Below are 17,456 nucleotides of genomic sequence, written 5' to 3'. Positions count from 1 at the left end.
ACAGCTAGAGGGTCCCGGGTTCGATTCCCATCTGGGGCACTGGGGGTGTGTCCTCCACCATGCCTTCCTTTATCTGGAGGATAAGGGGTCTTTCTGTGTGGAGTTTGCATGTTCTCCCCGTGTTCATCTGGGGTATCCTCCATAAAATATACCCCCCACTAAAAACCTGCAAGAAGATCACCACCTGACCAATGGTGACGAAAAAGAACTGGTTCCCTGGGCGCCACTGTTTGGAAATTTATAATTCACAAGATTTATGTGATGCTTTTAATTTATCTCAGTAAAAGAAAGAAGACAAACTTCTCTGGCGTGCCAGACCAAAATGTACCAAGATTTCTTTGTTTCCTTTGTCCATCTGCAGGGATGATGGGAAGGAGGGGCTGAAGTTCTACACCAATCCATCCTACTTCTTTGACCTGTGGAGAGAGAAGATGCTGCAGGACACAGAGGACAAGAGGAAGGAGAGGCGGAAACAGAAGGTATGTCTGAACAGTCACGAGCACAGGGTCCAGGCAGCGAGCACTGCGCTGATTCTCGGGTTGCTGCAACAGATCGAGGCGCTTGTGATGAGCAGTGGGGCTTAGAGTGCATTAACACTGAGGTTAGCGAGGGGGAAGACGTGTACTGAGAGCGAACAAGAGGCTTCCTGTGTTCTCCGCAGATATGAATTGATGTGTCCTGCTTGAATAAACTGACTGGCTGATTCACTGATAGATTCACAGCCCTGGCTCCATACCATGTCGTCTAATGCATTAATTAGCCACCACTCAGAGATTAATCAACTCTTCCTCCAGTCAGCCCTCTGAGTTATTACTTGTGTGATCATTACATCTAATTAACGGGAGCATCTGCTGTTCACTTGCCCCCGCACTGTGCGTCACCTCTCTGCGCTGCACAAAGCACACACACACAGACACACGCACACATGTGACCTCATGCGGAAGCTTGTATGCACACACACATGCAATCTGATTTTTATGCACATAGACGCATAAAAATTAAATTAAACAGCTCTTTGCATCCATAGAAAGCCCCTCTCCCACATCACATACAGAGCTGTGACCCCCCTACTCCAAATAGAAGGGTTTCCCACCCTCAGCATCAGGAGCTCTAATCAACACCAGCTTGCACTTCCCCGCATGGGAAGCAGGGCGTGCTCCACATTTTGCCCCGTCACAGTCAATCAAAGCTTATTACAGTCACGTCAACGAACAGTAAGGGGAGTGACTATCTGCTGTGGGTTCATGTGAACGAAGAAGATATAATTTGTTGGTTGTGAGGTTTTTAATGATGGTGGGAATAGTGCGGACAGAGGGCGAATTTAGCCAAGAATGTAGAGTAAAGTACTGGAAGTTCATTTGCAGTCTGGCTCAGCGCTCGTCACCTTTTTATAATAAACACAGCAGTAGACAGACCTTATTTGCTTCAGAGGGTTAGGTCAATATGACCGCTTGTATGCAATGATTTCATTCTCATGAAAGCCCTCAGTGGGCTCAGCTTGTAAAGCCACGTTCATTTCCCTCTCCAACAGACTGGTAGACAGACCCCATGGAAAGGCCTAGAGGACATTCACAGGGAGAGCAGGATGGATTAGAGGAATTACACATATTTGTTGGTTTGTGTAACCATCGTGGCTGATAAAAGGTCTGAGGATCAGGGCAAATACAGTGCAGAGAGAATGTGTGTGTGTGTGTGTGTGTGTGTGTGTGTGTGTGTGTGTGTGTGTGTGTGTGTGTGTGTGTGTGTGTGTGTGTGTGTGTGTGGAGAGCATGAAGAATCAGCCATTGAAAGGGTGAAGGATGGAAAATGAGAGTTACGCATACACATAGACTCACATATATAAACGCAAATGGGTGAAATTTAGTGCGCAAACCATTGAGAGATTTACACTTCATCACTTTATTGAGTGGCTCTGCCACATCATCTCTCAGTCACGGTGTTCATAAAGAGTATGCGTATTTGTAGCTGTAGCTATGTGTACCCTTTGTTCTCTACCTTATTATTCCACCAGAAGATTGCACATATCATCTTTGCTTCTAAACTTCGCACACACACAAACAGACACACTGGCATGCATGAGCACAGACAGAAAGATATAAATGGACCGTGATCACCCATGCAGCTGCAGCGTGGAGGACCTGATGGGCCACGCCACCTGTCAGTCACTGTGGCGCTATCTAAGATTGGCTGCCAACACATTTTGTTCCGTGACAGAAAATGTTCCAGCGCTGTCCCTCACTTCCTCTCTGCCCTGAAGTCATTCAGTCTTCACTCCCTAGCTTTTAACCCTGCAACTTTATACTTATAGTTACAGCTGAGCATTGGGAAATAGGGTTTTTTGATCACATTTAGCTCTGAATCATTCGTTTGTATACAAAACTTTTTAAAAAATAACACGATATGGTCATTACAATACAATAACACAACACTGTGTCTGTAAACGGTAATGTTCAATTCTCACCAACCTCCATCCTCCTTGCCTGAGGCCGTGTTTAAAAAAGTAAAGAATGAAAAGAAGGAATCCAAAAAATATAATCTTAAAAATGTCATGTAGATTCATGGATTTCTAATGCAGAAAATCAAGAGTACCGGGCATGTTTAACAAATAAGGATCAGGTCTCATCTTAGGAGAAACTAAGTTTTGTGTTACTGACCCTTTAAAAGTTTTTCTAAATGCATCACCCCTTGAGTCCACAGAGCCAGGAAGAAGGGGTTTGGATGCCTTCCAGTGAGTAGCATAAGTAATTGACTTCAGCTGGTGTAGAGGGAGACACAGTTCATGGGTTCAGGTCAGAGTTTCTTCTCACACAGGAAGGACAAAAAATCTAATATTTTAGCCCAGAGTGTCAAAAGAGCAGATTGAATGACTCGGTGAGTGAAGTGGTAGCAAGAGCAGTCGTGATAGACAGATTCAAGACCGTCTCTGCAAGTGCGTAGACATGGACATACGTCTTTTTCAATGAGGTTTGAGAGATTTATTCAGCTAAAACGGGCCCAGTTTCCAAGCAACCTTGACTTTTTCCTCATGCTAAGTGTCAGTGTTCTGGATCGTATCACACATCCCAGAAAATACCTCAAATTTCTGAATAATGTATGTTCTCACGGAGGGTTGGGGAAATCAAAGTTACACCTAAAAGTGAAAAGTACAAAAATGTCGCTTGCAGTGTGAAACATTGTTTTAAAAAGGCAGCATGATTCATTCGTGGCAGAGTGAAAATGTGAGTTTTCGTGTGTCAACATTGAAAGAGGCGGTTAAAAGTAAAAGCAGAGAAACAGCTTGAATGTTTCAAACCCAAATGTCATCTGACGTGAGGCTTTATTATGACTGAATTCTGCGAAACTCACATCTGGTACCTGACAAAAAAGACCATTATTTGTTAGGAAAAGTGGAATTTTTGTACTTTATCCTCCCCTTCATCTTCTTCAATCAGCAACCATTTTGGTACAAAGTCACTCATAGTTAGGCTAAAACCATATTGACACACACACACTACATCACACACTGGCACACACAGATTAGCAGCCAGTGATAAATGAAAAGCGGCGCAGGGCACAGAGAAGGGAAAAAGAAGCCTACAGTGTCCTAATCTCATTAGCTCCTGTGTTAGCCTCACCCTCAGTGGATTAGCAGTAGAGCTGAGCCAGTCAGAGGGAGACAGAGAGAGTGAGGGGAAAGGCTCAGGGACTCAGGAGAAAAGAAGAAAGACAGAGAGAAAGTTGGCAGGAGAGGAGAAAGAGCATTGCCGCCTCTCGTCGAGATCAGAGTCCACACTACACAGAGCTTTGTCTCCAGCGTCTGGATCCCCTGTGGAGAAGCCCCTTTGGCTCTGCCTCTCCTCCTCCTCCCGTCTCACTACAGCACTCATGGGCTCAGGCAGCCAGAAATGCCTTATCATCATAATGGAATATTGACATTCAAATATCTGCCTGTTTATTTATTTTCACACACACTCGTCCAGAAAGAGGGAAAAAACAAATTCTGGATTTGTTGTAAAATACCGCAGCCAGTCCTCATTAAAAGCAGCGGGTGTCCAAAAGTTTTTCCCACATTGTCACAGGAAATCTCCCACAATTAGATTGGAGAATGTCCAAGGATTAAAACGATGACTTGAATTTATAGTGCCAATATCTGTATCAATAGGGAGCTGTAAAACAGAGCAGGTTGTTAGGTTGGGGAAATAAAAGCAGATTTTCTGTTTACAAGGAGATAATTATGGTCCACACAGCAAGTTTCCTTGCTATGCTCATGGGACACCCACATAACCCTCCTGGGTGGGTGCACGTTTTCACCTCAAAATTGCAAATAACAAAAAACTTCAACATGTTATGAGTCCTGTTTGGATCTCATAACTGTGAAAGAGCAGCTCCATTCAGACTGTTGAGTGTAGTCTCACATTACGGGCATGAGTGGAGATAAAGTTCTCAATATTTTGGAGTCATCTGTTGAAGTATCAACTGCGTGCACGGCCGTGGTTACAGACCACTTTGTGCAGCTGTTTTCATCAATATTTGATGGCGACAGCTCCAAAAAAGAATGAATATGCTGTCGAGTCATACAAGATGTGCCTCTGCACGTTTGAAAGTTTCAAGAGACCGGTGCGTCAGCGAAGCCGCCGTCTGGGCGAGCGTCCCGCACGCTGTCCGACACTCTTAAGTGGAGCATTTCATTGGCAAAAGTGTTTTGAGGACTGTCAGCTTGTGGCAATCTTTATAGAGAATATGGTGCTGTTTGCTGTTGTATAACAACGCGCCATGAAATGCCAAGAATACGTTCACCCGTCTACGTCCTTAAACAGCAGCGACAAGCAAAGAGCGTCATGTCTACATCATTACGGCTCTCAGATACAAATTTCCTATGTTAAGTCAGCCCCCCCTTCACAGAAATAAATCACACAATCCCTCCACCCCCCTTGCTGCGGTTGCCATGGCAACTACTCCGGTCCTGAGACGGCAGGCTCAGAGCGGTGAGACGCAGAGATGGACCGAGACTGACACCCTGAACAGTGTCCTGCTACGGGCCACAGCAGCTGCACACGCCCGGCGCCGCTCCGCCATCGACACAGACGCACAGGGCTTTTATTTGTGTGGCCAGGCTCAGTTCATCTCTGGGGAAGGATATCTGGATGAGGACAAGATATTACCAAAAGGGTCCTGGGAACTCCAGCACAAAGAAATGAATGACTTCCATCCAGACATTCAGGATTGGAGCTGAATGTGCAGATTCTTTATTGCTCAGACACAGTCGCACAAATGAATAGAGGAATTGATTTCATGTTAAATGCTGACCTTTCATCATAATGCCTTGTCAACTGCGGCCTCGGCTATCATTAGTGCAGCACAGTATAGATCTTTGAATAAAAAGCCGTGTTTACAAATATCATTATCTCTCTGCAGCCGAGTATGCATGTTAATTATTTCAGCCTGCCGAGTCCACAACACAGTTACAACGTGTACCAGACAGCCCCTCTGATTGTTTCTGACCAGAGAGCAGCTCTCTGACTGGGATTTCAGCAGCTTTCTTTTTGCTACAGCAGCACCTTATTAGCCAGGAGAATGGAGAAATATGCTTAACATGACTTAGATTATATGCAAACACCTCATTAAAGCAGCAATTTGTATGTAAGCAACAAAATGTATTCACTACATTAAATTGTGATATGTTCTACATTTTCTTTACTTGGAATGCACAGATTTTGCCGGCTGCAGAATATAACAGTTTTGAGCAAGATCATGTGTTGATCAGTGAGAAGACATGACATTACAGTCCCATTTGCATACATCAAGAAAAAAGACATTGCACCTTTTGCATGCTTTGCCAAGTACAAAAAAGTGGCGACTTCAAACTGGATCGCCGTCAAACTACGTATATCTACACGGTGCAACATGACAGATGGGTTCTTTCCAAGCTAGCTTAAGTGTTTCAGCTACTGCTAGCTTGTCATTGCAACAAATGAAAGTGAGGCAGAACAGTGGTTTTCGAACTGTGCCACTGAGAGTGCAGAACTTTAAGTGTGATCTTACCAGTTACAGCTTGGATACCACGTTAATAAAAACCTTCACACTCAAAGTAACATCATCTATTTCAAGCAGCATGACAGCAATTGAACACCCATGTGATATTTTCTCATATTTCAGTGATAACCAGGATAGTGTTAGTGCCCCAGAGTTCCTCTGTTCCTCTCAGCCTCTGCTTTACGTTCTCTTTTCTGAATCCTGGTCTAACTCTGTCTAACTCTGTGCAGCTGGAAATGCCTTATCTTGTGTGTCCCAATGGCCCTATAAGAGTCCTCTCTGAAACCCCTCCTCCCTTCCTCACTCCCCCAGAGGTAAGACTTTCTCCCTTCTCCCCCCCTCTGTCCACCAGAGCATCTGCTCCCCACACGGTAGCCTGCAGCCCTCCCTCCTCCTCCCCACTCTTTCTATCCACTCACCCTCTGGTTTGCTCACAAATGAGACAAACATGCTCCCCACCTTCACCTCTTTACTAACAACCCTCCAGTATTTACCTGCCCTGACTGCGTCCCAGTCCTGCTCTAGGGATAGGAGACTAAGAGCTCCAGACTCTGAATATTTTTCATCAGTAATCCTCCAAAGAAGGGAAAATTGTTTAACTAAATTTGACCCCTCCCTAAATTTATTTAGCCTTACAACTTAGCAGTCTGACTTGTTCTTCAGGGCATTTTTTGTCATTAAATAAAAGAATAGGATGCTGAGTTTAAAATGTAATGACTGGGCTTATGCTGTGTTCGTGTCACAAGACAAGAACACGACCTTCATTAAATTTGGATTTAACGCCTTATTTTGAAGCAACAAGTCAGATTGTTTCTCAGTTGTAGCTCTGATGTGGATACTGCGATAGTTTCCACGTGACGTGAACGCAGCATCACCGTACATTTAAACTGCCATTCGCAATGTGTTTCTGCTGCATTGCATTTTAGCATCTATGAGGTAGGAAAGGATACTATGAAAGTAAGGAATGTGGGGCACAGCCATGGAGTAGACTCTTCACTAACAGCAAGACAACTATCATAGGCTTGGTGACTGTGGCTGTGAGTCTAACTGCATATTTCTTTGGAGTGGGAGCTCTCTGCAGAAGAGTTGGCCTCGCCGGCGTTGGTTTAGTGTTCAAACTAACACTTTCTGACACACATTCCAGCAGAGCTGTCTTCCTCTTTGTTACAGATATCACATCACAATAGCTACAGATCAACAATTGCTTTTCTGCCACTTCCTGGCATTCAGCACGCTGCTCTTGATTGGAGCCTTTTCCAGCTTGCTAACTCGCTTGCCAAGTAGATTTGATATTGCCAGGAGACTTCATGATAATGAAGAATATGAGAACATTGCAACCCCACTTGGACTGCAATAATTTGATATTTTGCACACCCAATATTTTTTTAATTTATTTAAAAGTTTTAATCGTAAGTTTTATTACACTCATTTGTAAAATCAGGAGCCGCAGATAAGTCTGCACCACCCAAGTCCAATCAATCCGCAGCAGCAGCAGCAGCAGCAGTGTGTGCATTGTGTGAGGGGTTTGTGTAATTGTCAGCAGCAGGGTGGTCTGGTGGCTGTGCGCCTCTGCAGGGCCTCCCTGTGGGGGTCATTTACCCAGTAACTCGCTGCGGTTCTGCTGAGTCTGTCACATTGAACACTCATGCAAACATACAGAGACAGACGGGGTGCAATAAAAAACACACATACAAGTGAGTGTGAATATGTGCACACGTGACACGTGAGAATGAATTCAGTGCATAGCATAAATCTATAACTGCTGCGTTACACGCACTCGTACGCACTAGCAGTGCTTACACAGTGACACCTTCACTGCCAGTCCCAGTCCATTCAGATGAAGGATGACGAGCCAGCAGAGGCACCACAGCCCTCTTAAATTAGCCACATTAATAACAGCTGTGACAAACACGTACACACACACACACAGACGGAGATTCACTGTTTCTCATTTTCTCTCATGTACAAACAGTGTGCCTCCCTCCTTTGTTTATTGTGCTTGTCGTCCAGACTGGTTTCTCATTCACGTTGCTGCATTAAAACCGTCCCTCTGTGATGCTCCCTGTTGGACAGATGGTCGTCTGGTCTTATGTGTTTGACTCTGGCTCCTTACCTGCCTGTCCTTGCTCTTTTATCTACCCTACCACCTGTTCTTCCTGCCACTCCTCATTGTAATATCAATAAAACCCAAATCCAATAATGATAGTCCATAAACCTCTGAGAAGTATTGCAGCATGTGCACGTATTTTTTGTAAATGTGCTCTGCAATGATTGTCAAAACATGATGCAAATGTTTCAGGAAGTCAGAGGTTAGACTCAAACTAATCTTCCACAAACTGCAGCTGAGTTTTAGAGATGCGGCTCAGTTTGGAAAACGGCAGAGGGTGATAAGTTAAAACATTTGACCTCCTGACGCAGCTCCTCCAGCCTGAGCAGACAGTGTTGTCAGGATGCATCGCAGTCTCATGTTTAGAATAAATGATATTTGCTCTGTCAGTCCAGATATATAAATATGCAGCTGCAGAGTAGGAGGAGGTCGGATATGGTTGAATGCATGTGTGTGCGCGTGTGTGTGTTTGAGCGCTACCACTCAGCCAATGCCTCATCAGGGGTAATGGGCCGTAATGAATCAGAACCTAATCAATGTGCATTACCATTAGGATTTATTCCCGTGCTTGCTCTCAGCGGCCCGGCCGCAGCAGTGGACAGACAAAATCAACATCATTTAGCCAAACCAGGGGAGATGCTGTCCACAGCCCACACTGTATTGAATCAGCCGCCTGTCAGCCAGCATGTTTCATTTGAAGACCAGGACACACACACGCACACGCACACCCACAGTTACTGAATAAGCAGGGCAGGCCACCCTGGAGGATCTAAGTGACATAAAAGAAATTGATTAGTTTTGGTTTCCCAGTGTCGCAGGCTGGAAATGATGTTTCAGAGGCTTTTTCTTTACCAGGTCTGTTAACATTTCTGGGGGAAACGATACGCCGACACACTCACACAAATGCACACATTCACAAACAAACCGTTTTGTGTTTCTGCTCTCAGAAATTGCGTCGCAATAATTGTGTGGTTTCTTCAGAGGCTCGAAGGGGGAAGTGTTAGACGTCCGTGCAAAGGCAGTTTGGAGAATGTGTTCAATTTCACCCACACTGTGCTACAGCTTGCTTTATACCTGATTTTACATTGAGTCACACTTAAAGGATAAGAATATCCTGTATTTTTCTTATGGTCAACAAATCCATGAAACGACCAAAACCAGCTATGAATTGACCCTTCTTATGAAGTATTGTCCATCTCACATAAATATAGGAATACTACAGGCAGCTGTGTGTGCACGATGCTACATACTGTGATCATGAAAGTGACACTACTCTATAAAGTATGTAGCCTTCAATATTGTATAAAATTTAATATTTACAGTATTTAGTTGAGGGAATATTATAGATCCAACACTAAGCTGACAGAAGGGCTGGGCGGGGAGTAAAAGGATCAATTAAAAATCCGTCTGCTCCGTCAGCACCACAGGCAGCACCATGGATTTATCAATACACAGCACAGTTAGGCTGCTGATACTTCTGAGCCACGGTCAGGGGCATAGATTTCAAATTTAAGGGGGGGGGGGGGGGGGCAGGGAGCAACAAGGGAGATTCATTTTGGTCATTTTGCTAACCATTTTGGCTTCACCCCTCATCCCCCCTTAAATAGAGCTCTGTTGTTGTCCAGAAACTATTAAAAACACATCAGTGAGCACTGGGTGACATGTTCCTTAATTTCATTACAACGAGCATGGACCCGGTAGCTTACTTCAAATCAGTCCCACATGCACCGTCCTGCTGCCGTAAACACTCACTGTTCAGACTGACTCGAGCCCCGCATGAATAGAGCTATTTCTACAGATCACCTCACAGCCGTCGTGATGAACGATGCAGGGTTTGGGCATTTGATAAGCCGTGAAATACATAATATTTTACTTCCCAGATTGCCTCACTTAAATGCCTCCACCAGCGCTGCCCCTTGTGTTGTTTTATCGCAGGGATGCTTTCAGTCTGAAGACTCTTTAGTGCTCCTAAAAAAAAACATCGAACCTGTTTTTTGCATCTTCAGTATGAAAACAGGAAAAGTATCACTAACACGCTTTATTCTTTTCATGGGATTTGTTGACAATAATAAGAATATGTAGTGAAACAAACATTTGCCTATAAAGGTAGAAAATGTGTTTTTAATTGAACTGTGTAGCAGTATGTCAGGATTGCTTATTACTCTCTGATATGAATGCATGAAGTGGCTCAGGATAACTCGACTGATTGACAAAGTGCTTTCATGCAAATCAGTGTTTAGCTGAACTGTGAAATGCTCCCTCATTCATTGTAGTGTTCTTGTGCTTCAACATGTCGTGTTTGATTTTGAGTTGACTCTCAGCATGTGTGTGTGTGTGTGCGCGCGTGCGTGTTTGTTTTGCATGCCATTCTTCAGTGTGAGCTGTTGTTCGTAGGTTGCAAAGTTTTTTTCCACACCTGTAGAAACACACCTTTTGTAGTTTGTCCTTCCATTCCAGTCAGATCTCTCTCTTTCTACCTCAGTGTTCTTTCCCTGTTATTTTCCAGAGTGTGTGTGTGTGTGTGTGTGTGTGTGTGTGTGTGTGTGTGTGTGTGTGTGTGTGTGTGTGTGTGTGTGTGTGTGTGTGTTTTTGCACTGGACTGTGTGTGCCACTGTGTCCCCCCTGCATTGTGACGTCCCCTGTCGCTGCACGTGTTGTCATTTTCTGTTTAACAGCACTTTCCCCTCTTTCCCTTTTGTCCCACTTTCTCTCACCGCCCACTCTGTTTTTGTCCCCGCTGACAGTGTGCAGCGGCGTTTTGCTCAATCCTGTGCCGTGTTGATTTTTTTGAACCCCCCTCCCCTCACCCCCGGTGCTTCTCTTGTGGTTTTTGTTTTTGTTCTTATAGTTGCAGGACCCCCGCATGTATGATCAGGTCTATAGGTACTTAGACCTTCCAGGGCAGGTATGTGAAAATACAGCGATTATTTCAAAACACTGTGTGTGATTTCTGCTACAGCAGCTCGCTGCTCACTTTCTTTCCAACCGTGTGTGTGTGTGTGTGTGTGTGTGTGTGTGTGTGTGTGTTTAAAGTCACTCATGTTGAAGTCTGGGAGGCAGGGAGTGCTGTAAATGTTTATTACTCACTGCTGATTATTTCTTACTACTGTCTGAGGTCGAGGCTTCAGTAAAAATACATACTTGTATGATCATTTGAAGTCAGCCAATGAGCACTCCCTGTTCCCAAGTCTGTGTGATTTGTCTCCTCTGAGAGTTAAGTCAGTCCTCATCACCCAGTTTAAGACATATAGAAATGGCACCAAGACGTTTTGACAGTAGCTGCCACGTAAAATGAAGGTGGACTGTTTAAAAGGAAGGCTTTTCTACAGTATGTGGATATTTATGTGGCACGTGTAGAGTTAAATAGAGTGTAAAAGGCCAGAGGGGCAACTTAGGCCCCATGTTTGAAATGTGGATCTAATTGTGTCATAAAATGCTTCTTTTACTCATGTTTCTTTTTTCTCTGACTGCAAATCTCACCTTTGCTTGTTGTCATGGTGTTTTACAGGCAGTTTGTTTTGGCTTATGAGGTGACAAATTTAACAGCAGCTAATCTGCTATCTTCTCTCTCCTCCTCCCTCCCTCCCATCTCCTTTCACGGTTTCATTTTTTTCCCATCCACAAACCGTCGTCCTCCATTTGATTCACACCATCTCCCACATCTGCGTCTTCCCTCCGACCCGCACCATCCACCCCATCCTGCCCCTCATCACCGCCCCCCACTCTATCAAAGCTGAAGGCGATAGACCGTCCGCAGGAGCCTGAGAAGGTACCGCGGGTGCCTCACGATCGTAAAAAAGAGTGGCAGAAACTGGCGCTCGGTGCAGAGCTCGCCCAGGACATACCTGACGACAAGCACAGAGAGGCCAACGGATCTGCAGGTTACCACGACAACAGGTGCGTGAGGGCGGCTGTCCGGTCAAACATCCCAGAGTTTCTCAGAGACAAACATTTAGGTCTGCTTTTAGGGTCTTTAAGAGTGCTGCTTAGCCTGTTTGGAGCTACCTGCAGGTGTCAAAGGATGGATGGCACTGACACGCACATACATCCTGGTAATGTATAACCTCTGAATCTGATTGGATAAACTCTAATTGGATTGTGCCCGCTCCACAGAGAGCGAAATCTTTCACTTAAGCTACAACGGCGATGATTAAGGTTCCTCACAGTCCTGACTGCATTTATTGTGCCTCACAGCTCCAAATGCCACTCATCTCCCCACCGGTCAATGTGATTAATAAGAAAAGATGAGGAAGGACTTCAGGTGCTTTGATAGCGCACATAGATGGCTGTGAATGCACGCGCTGTGATGTTATGACCAAAGAGCCGCATTGTCTGCAGCACTGACAGAACTGAACTATTCTCTCTCTACAACAGCAAGGAGCATTTACCACCATGACCTTGTGAGCATTGTTGCAGATTAGATCCCAACTTGGAGGAAAATCATCTTCACCCTGTAAGACGATTTACAGGATAAGAAAGAGGGAAAAAACCACAAAGCTCTGCTGCATAAAATCATGATCATTCTTTTATTGCTTTTCTGCTTTTTGCTTTCTTTGTGAAATGCTGGATGTTTTACCTCCTCAAGCCTCCAAAGATTGTTCAAATTAACTGAGGAATGTCAGGCGGGAGAGTGAATTCTTTAGTGGAAGTGCTCAGTATTATTTAGGTGCCATAAAGGGCTCACAAGTAGCTTCATTGTAAGGGGCCGTGGGTTCTTACAGATAAGTGTGTGGGATCCAAAACTGAATGAATCAACAGTGTGCAGGATTTTTTTTGGCTCTTTCACAAGCAGCCATAAGGTAAACCAGTTGGGAGCCGTGAATCTATTCTATATGTAGCACGAGCAGCACAAGACGAGATCGACACTGATTAAAAACCAAACAATGTGAGAAAATGAAAACGTGTCTCTCTGCTCAGGGCTCCCTTGTACATGGAACATTTGGACGGGCCCTTCTCGCTGGCGGCGCTGCCCTACAGCCAGATGAACGAGCTGCTGAACCGTACCGGGGACAGAATGTATTCGCGGCCCCACGACCCTCCACCGCCTCCACCTCTCATGCACCCACTGGGAGAGATCAAGCCACCCTCTGTGATCAGGTGGGACAGGACTCGACGCACAAGCTCACTTTTATGGAATCATTAGGAAGACAAATCGGATTGAGCTGCGACACTGTTGCGCAGATTCAAGTTTTCTTTAATCTTGTGTCTGATCCGAAGCAGCACACAGTCAGTTGGTGGTAATGAGTGGCGTTCCACTACTTTTCTTTTTCCTGAGCTGTTATTTGAGAGGATTTTTCACTCTGCTCGAGCTCGGCAGAAGGGAAGAAGGGATGGGTGGAGAGCTAGATGGATGGATAGATGGAGGTTCTGTGGATCGATGAGGTGTTAAGGCCACTGAGCGTATTACAGGTTGTTTTTCTGCTGCGCACTTTTTGCCGCATATGTCACTGTTTGAAGGGATGGAGAGATCAGAGGGAATGATTAAGGCTGTGCCTGCAGCACCAGAGAAATGTCTCATTGATTTCTGCACAAGTCCTTGCAGCGATCTCCTTTTACTCCCAAACTCTTTCCATCCTGTTCTGTTTACTTCTGTTTTTCAGTCTTTTTCTGACCTTTGGTTCTGGTGTGTTTTGCTGTTTCTTCCTTCAGAAGTTATTATCATGCTGTTCCATATTTCATTTCCTCACTTGACGCCCTCCCCGTATTTAATGTAGCACATTAAGTAGATATCGGTGGGGACGCAGCCTTAAGTAGGCTTGGAGGAAATACTCGACACATTATTTTCCTCCCCCTTCTTTCCTCTCGCTTTGCTTTTTTTGTCCGCAGCAATTTCCTCCACAAGAAGAAAATTGATTGTGAGCATGTCGGTCTTTGTGTTGCAATGTGCTGGTTAGTCGCTCCATCCACCCACACAGACTCAGCATCAGTTAATGGCCAATAATGATGCCATTCTGTCTTTAATGTACAAGTTACCGTAAGACATAGAGGCTCTGTGCTTTCAGGACTCCTCTCTGTAGCCTCTAGTTTGTCCTACTGATGTCCTCAGGTAGACTTTCTCTTTTCCAGTATTTTGTTAGGGCTGGTGGCAGAGTTAAGGACCCCCCCAACCTCTCTGACAAAACTGCTCTTTCAAAAAAGCCACTGTATGTACGTTTTACTTACACCAGTGTCAGTCTTTGAAGGCCACACACCAGCTGATCCTGACGACCTGCTGCTCACTGATCCACTGAGATCGAACGTAGAGCAAAGCAAACTTTGACCTTCACACGTCCCCTTTAGGTCCATTGTCACACAGCAGAGTTTGCAGTGAAAACAGTGGCAAATTAAGATTCGTAGTCATTTTTAAAACAAAGGGGAGCTTCATTTCAGACAGATGGTGGACAAAAGCAGCTTCTCATCACGTCTGGCCGGCGACCAGCGATGTTTCCGTCTGAAATGACAACTGTTGCCGGAGTTGGTCAAAAATCAGCATTCGTGATTCTAGCCGACTTGTTTTAAAACAAGAATCTTGTAAAAGGGATCGTAAAAACCGTGTGTGCGAGCTGGTCGTAGCGTCACAAATAGAAAAAGGAAACGTGAGACGAGCCTTTTATTTCATGTCAGCATTTTGTCTCGCTCTCTCTAATTCCCTGTCATGACCTCCTTTTCTTTCTCCCTCTTCTTCCCTCCAGTTCCAGTTCAGGTTTTTCCGACAGCAGACCCCAGTCTCCAGCCCGGACAGCAGGCCTCAACTCCAACACTCCTCCTCCCCCTCCTCCCCCTCTTCCCCCTCCACCTCCCCCGTTACCCTCCACGGGCCTGCGGGGCACCCCTCCTCCTCCCATCCCTCCTCTACCACTCCAGCAGCAGCTCCCGGCCATCCCGCCTCCCCCTGCTCCTCTCCAGATCGCCCCGGGGGTTCTCCACCCGGCCCCTCCACCCGTGGCACCTCCCCTCCACTCCTCCTCCCCGGCCCGTCTCCAACAGGTCCTGGACAGGGGCCAACCTATGGGCTCTGGGACCCAGGCGGACGGCACCATCCTCCCTCCTCCCCCACCACCTCCTCCTCTGCCCCTCCCCGGAGCACGGAGCTCCTCGCCCTGTCTCTCAGGGCCTCCACCTGTGCCGGCCTTCCCATCAGCAGGAGCCATGGCCTCACCGCCGCCCCACACCATGCACGATGTGGGGTCCAAGAGGCACCATCCAGCCAATCTGCCACCCATCAGCGATGCACGCAGTGTCCTGTTGGAAGCCATCAGAAAAGGTGAGAAACAGTGTGTTTCTTACATTATTATGTCGCACATTACACGATCATGAACTGAAATCAGTCTGTCACTGCTTCTTCCCGCTCCAGGCATACAGCTGCGGAAAGTGGAGGAGCAGCGAGAGCAAGAGGCAAAGCACGAGCGCGTCGGCAACGACGTGGCCACCATCCTGTCGCGCCGCATCGCCGTGGAGTACTCCGACTCCGAGGACGAGTCGGAGTTCGACGAAGGAGACTGGATGGAGTGAGGACGATCAGAGGGATAGAAAAAAAAAGCAGCAGCGTTGGCAGCAGAGGACAGACGTGTTCAGGTGCCCCCTCCCCTCCCCGCAAAACCCTGCACTCCACACCTTGCCATCAAAGAGCCCTTTCTACTCTGGAAAGAAGGGAAACATCGCCGCTGCCCTCTTTTCCTCTGTCGAGCTTTTTTATCTCGCCATGTCTCTGTCTGGTTGTGGTTTGTGTTTGGAGGACAGTCTCCAGTTCGTCCTCGTCTGTCTCTCTAGTGTCTCCAAGAGAAGTTTTCGCATTCGTTCTTTTCTGCACTACCACACGACCTTGTTTCTGCTGGATTTCCTGTGATGAAATCCCCCATGTTTACTATTGTTATACATGAAAATAACTTTTTTGAAGAACACTCGTTTTTGTTTCTTATCTGTATGTCAATATGAAAAAAAAACCACAAGAAAATAGAAAAGGAAAAAATGAAGGCATGTTGCATTTATCCTTAGTTCTCCAGCACCGTTTTGCCACCTGGTGGCCGAACACGGCATTGAATGAATGCTGTCTTATTTTATCGTCTTTTATTTACCTTTTTCTGATGAAATATTTGCAGTTTTAACGGGCCAGTAGTTGCTGATGCTGACCACTACACGAACAGTCACTCAGCGTGAACACCAGCTGGGTCGTCTTTTGTTTTTTTTCTCTCGTTATCAGGACTGACTTTACCACGTAGAACAAGCATACGATTGTGACGGTACGTCATGTGATGATTGCTGTATGGTTGAAAACGAAGAAGGGGAAGCATATGGCGTGTGCATATCCATCCACTCACATCTAACCTTTACCCCAGGGAAATGTATGCCAAGAGATTGAGCTTTTTTTGTCTGTCCAGGCTCTAAGGAGCCACATATGCTCATGTTGACATCAGGCAATGTCAAAGAGAAACGCTGAGCCATCGGTTTATCGCGCTCCCATCCTTTTCTCAAGTCTTTGCCATAGAAATGGACACTGGAAGTGATTAGATGCTGCAGACGTACAACAGATTTCCTGCCTCTTTCATTGTCCCTGATGAGTATTCAGCGTGCTGAGGAAAACGATGAATTTTGAGAAGCTACCCACGATAATGAGAGTCTGACCACCACCAGGTACAAACCACTCGACGCCACTGAAGGCAGCTTTTCCCTCAGACCCCCCTTTACCTGCCCGCTAACGAGAAGCCTTACCTCGTTTGGTTCTACAGCAGCCGCTGGTGTTCAAAAGAATACATTTGGTGTGAAATCGCCTTTCAGGCCCGAAAGAGGAAGATACATTATGCCTTGTTTTGGCTCATTTCAAAGAAAATGTCTGCCATCCTTTTCCGTTTGTTCTTTCTTCTACTTGCCTTATTGTTCGTACAAAACGTATCGTTGAGTTGATGAATGTATTGTGCTGTTACTACTTACTTGCCTGCGCTTGTATGGATTTGCTGTTTCTATGTTTGGGGGTAAAAAGGGACGGGGGGGACAGAAACCCTGGTTTAAAAAAGACAAAAGTTAGATCAATACTGTATACCATGTAACTTATGTAACTGTTGGCTGTAACAGTTTGCTTGAATTAATAAAAATCTAATGTTATGTTTCAGCCCTACATGTTACGGCTTTGTTTTCGTCAAGCTGAGCGTGGCGTCCTCGGCTGAGCTCTGCTCTTCATATGTGGAATACCGATGGAGCTCCAGCAAGCGAAGACGCTGCAGGATCATGAACCCCGAACACAAAGTCAATTTTAGACACAATTTCATTTTTCATTATGGGCACCAGCAGAATCATGTTCACAAAATGATATTAGAAATCATTAAAATCAGCCTGCTCCTGTTGCCACAATTAAATGCAAATA

At 45.6% G+C, this 17,456-nt stretch overlaps 1 protein-coding gene across 4 annotated transcripts in view; it reads left to right on the top strand.

The window, feature by feature from the left end:
• The window catches only part of wasf1 (WASP family member 1), a 53,172-nt gene extending 35,968 nt beyond the window's left edge, over positions 1 to 17,204 (top strand). The window contains exons 5-10 of one of the 4 annotated variants that reach the window (XM_070986942.1): positions 362 to 479; positions 10,968 to 11,024; positions 11,853 to 12,016; positions 13,037 to 13,216; positions 14,791 to 15,362; positions 15,453 to 17,204. In XM_070986942.1, coding sequence (XP_070843043.1) covers positions 362 to 479; positions 10,968 to 11,024; positions 11,853 to 12,016; positions 13,037 to 13,216; positions 14,791 to 15,362; positions 15,453 to 15,610 — 1,249 coding nt within the window. In that variant the 3' untranslated portion in view covers positions 15,611 to 17,204. The remainder of the gene's footprint in view (positions 1 to 361; positions 480 to 10,967; positions 11,025 to 11,852; positions 12,017 to 13,036; positions 13,217 to 14,790; positions 15,363 to 15,452) is intronic. The other 3 variants (XM_070986944.1, XM_070986943.1, XM_070986945.1) reach the window with 3 other exon arrangements.
• Positions 17,205 to 17,456: the final 252 nt, after the last annotated feature.

The sequence above is a fragment of the Chaetodon trifascialis genome, chromosome 19 (genome assembly GCF_039877785.1).
Source record: "Chaetodon trifascialis isolate fChaTrf1 chromosome 19, fChaTrf1.hap1, whole genome shotgun sequence".
NCBI lineage: Eukaryota > Metazoa > Chordata > Actinopteri > Chaetodontiformes > Chaetodontidae > Chaetodon > Chaetodon trifascialis.
The sequence above is the reverse complement of the archived record's forward strand: the minus strand, read 5'-3'. Positions and strand labels throughout refer to the sequence as shown.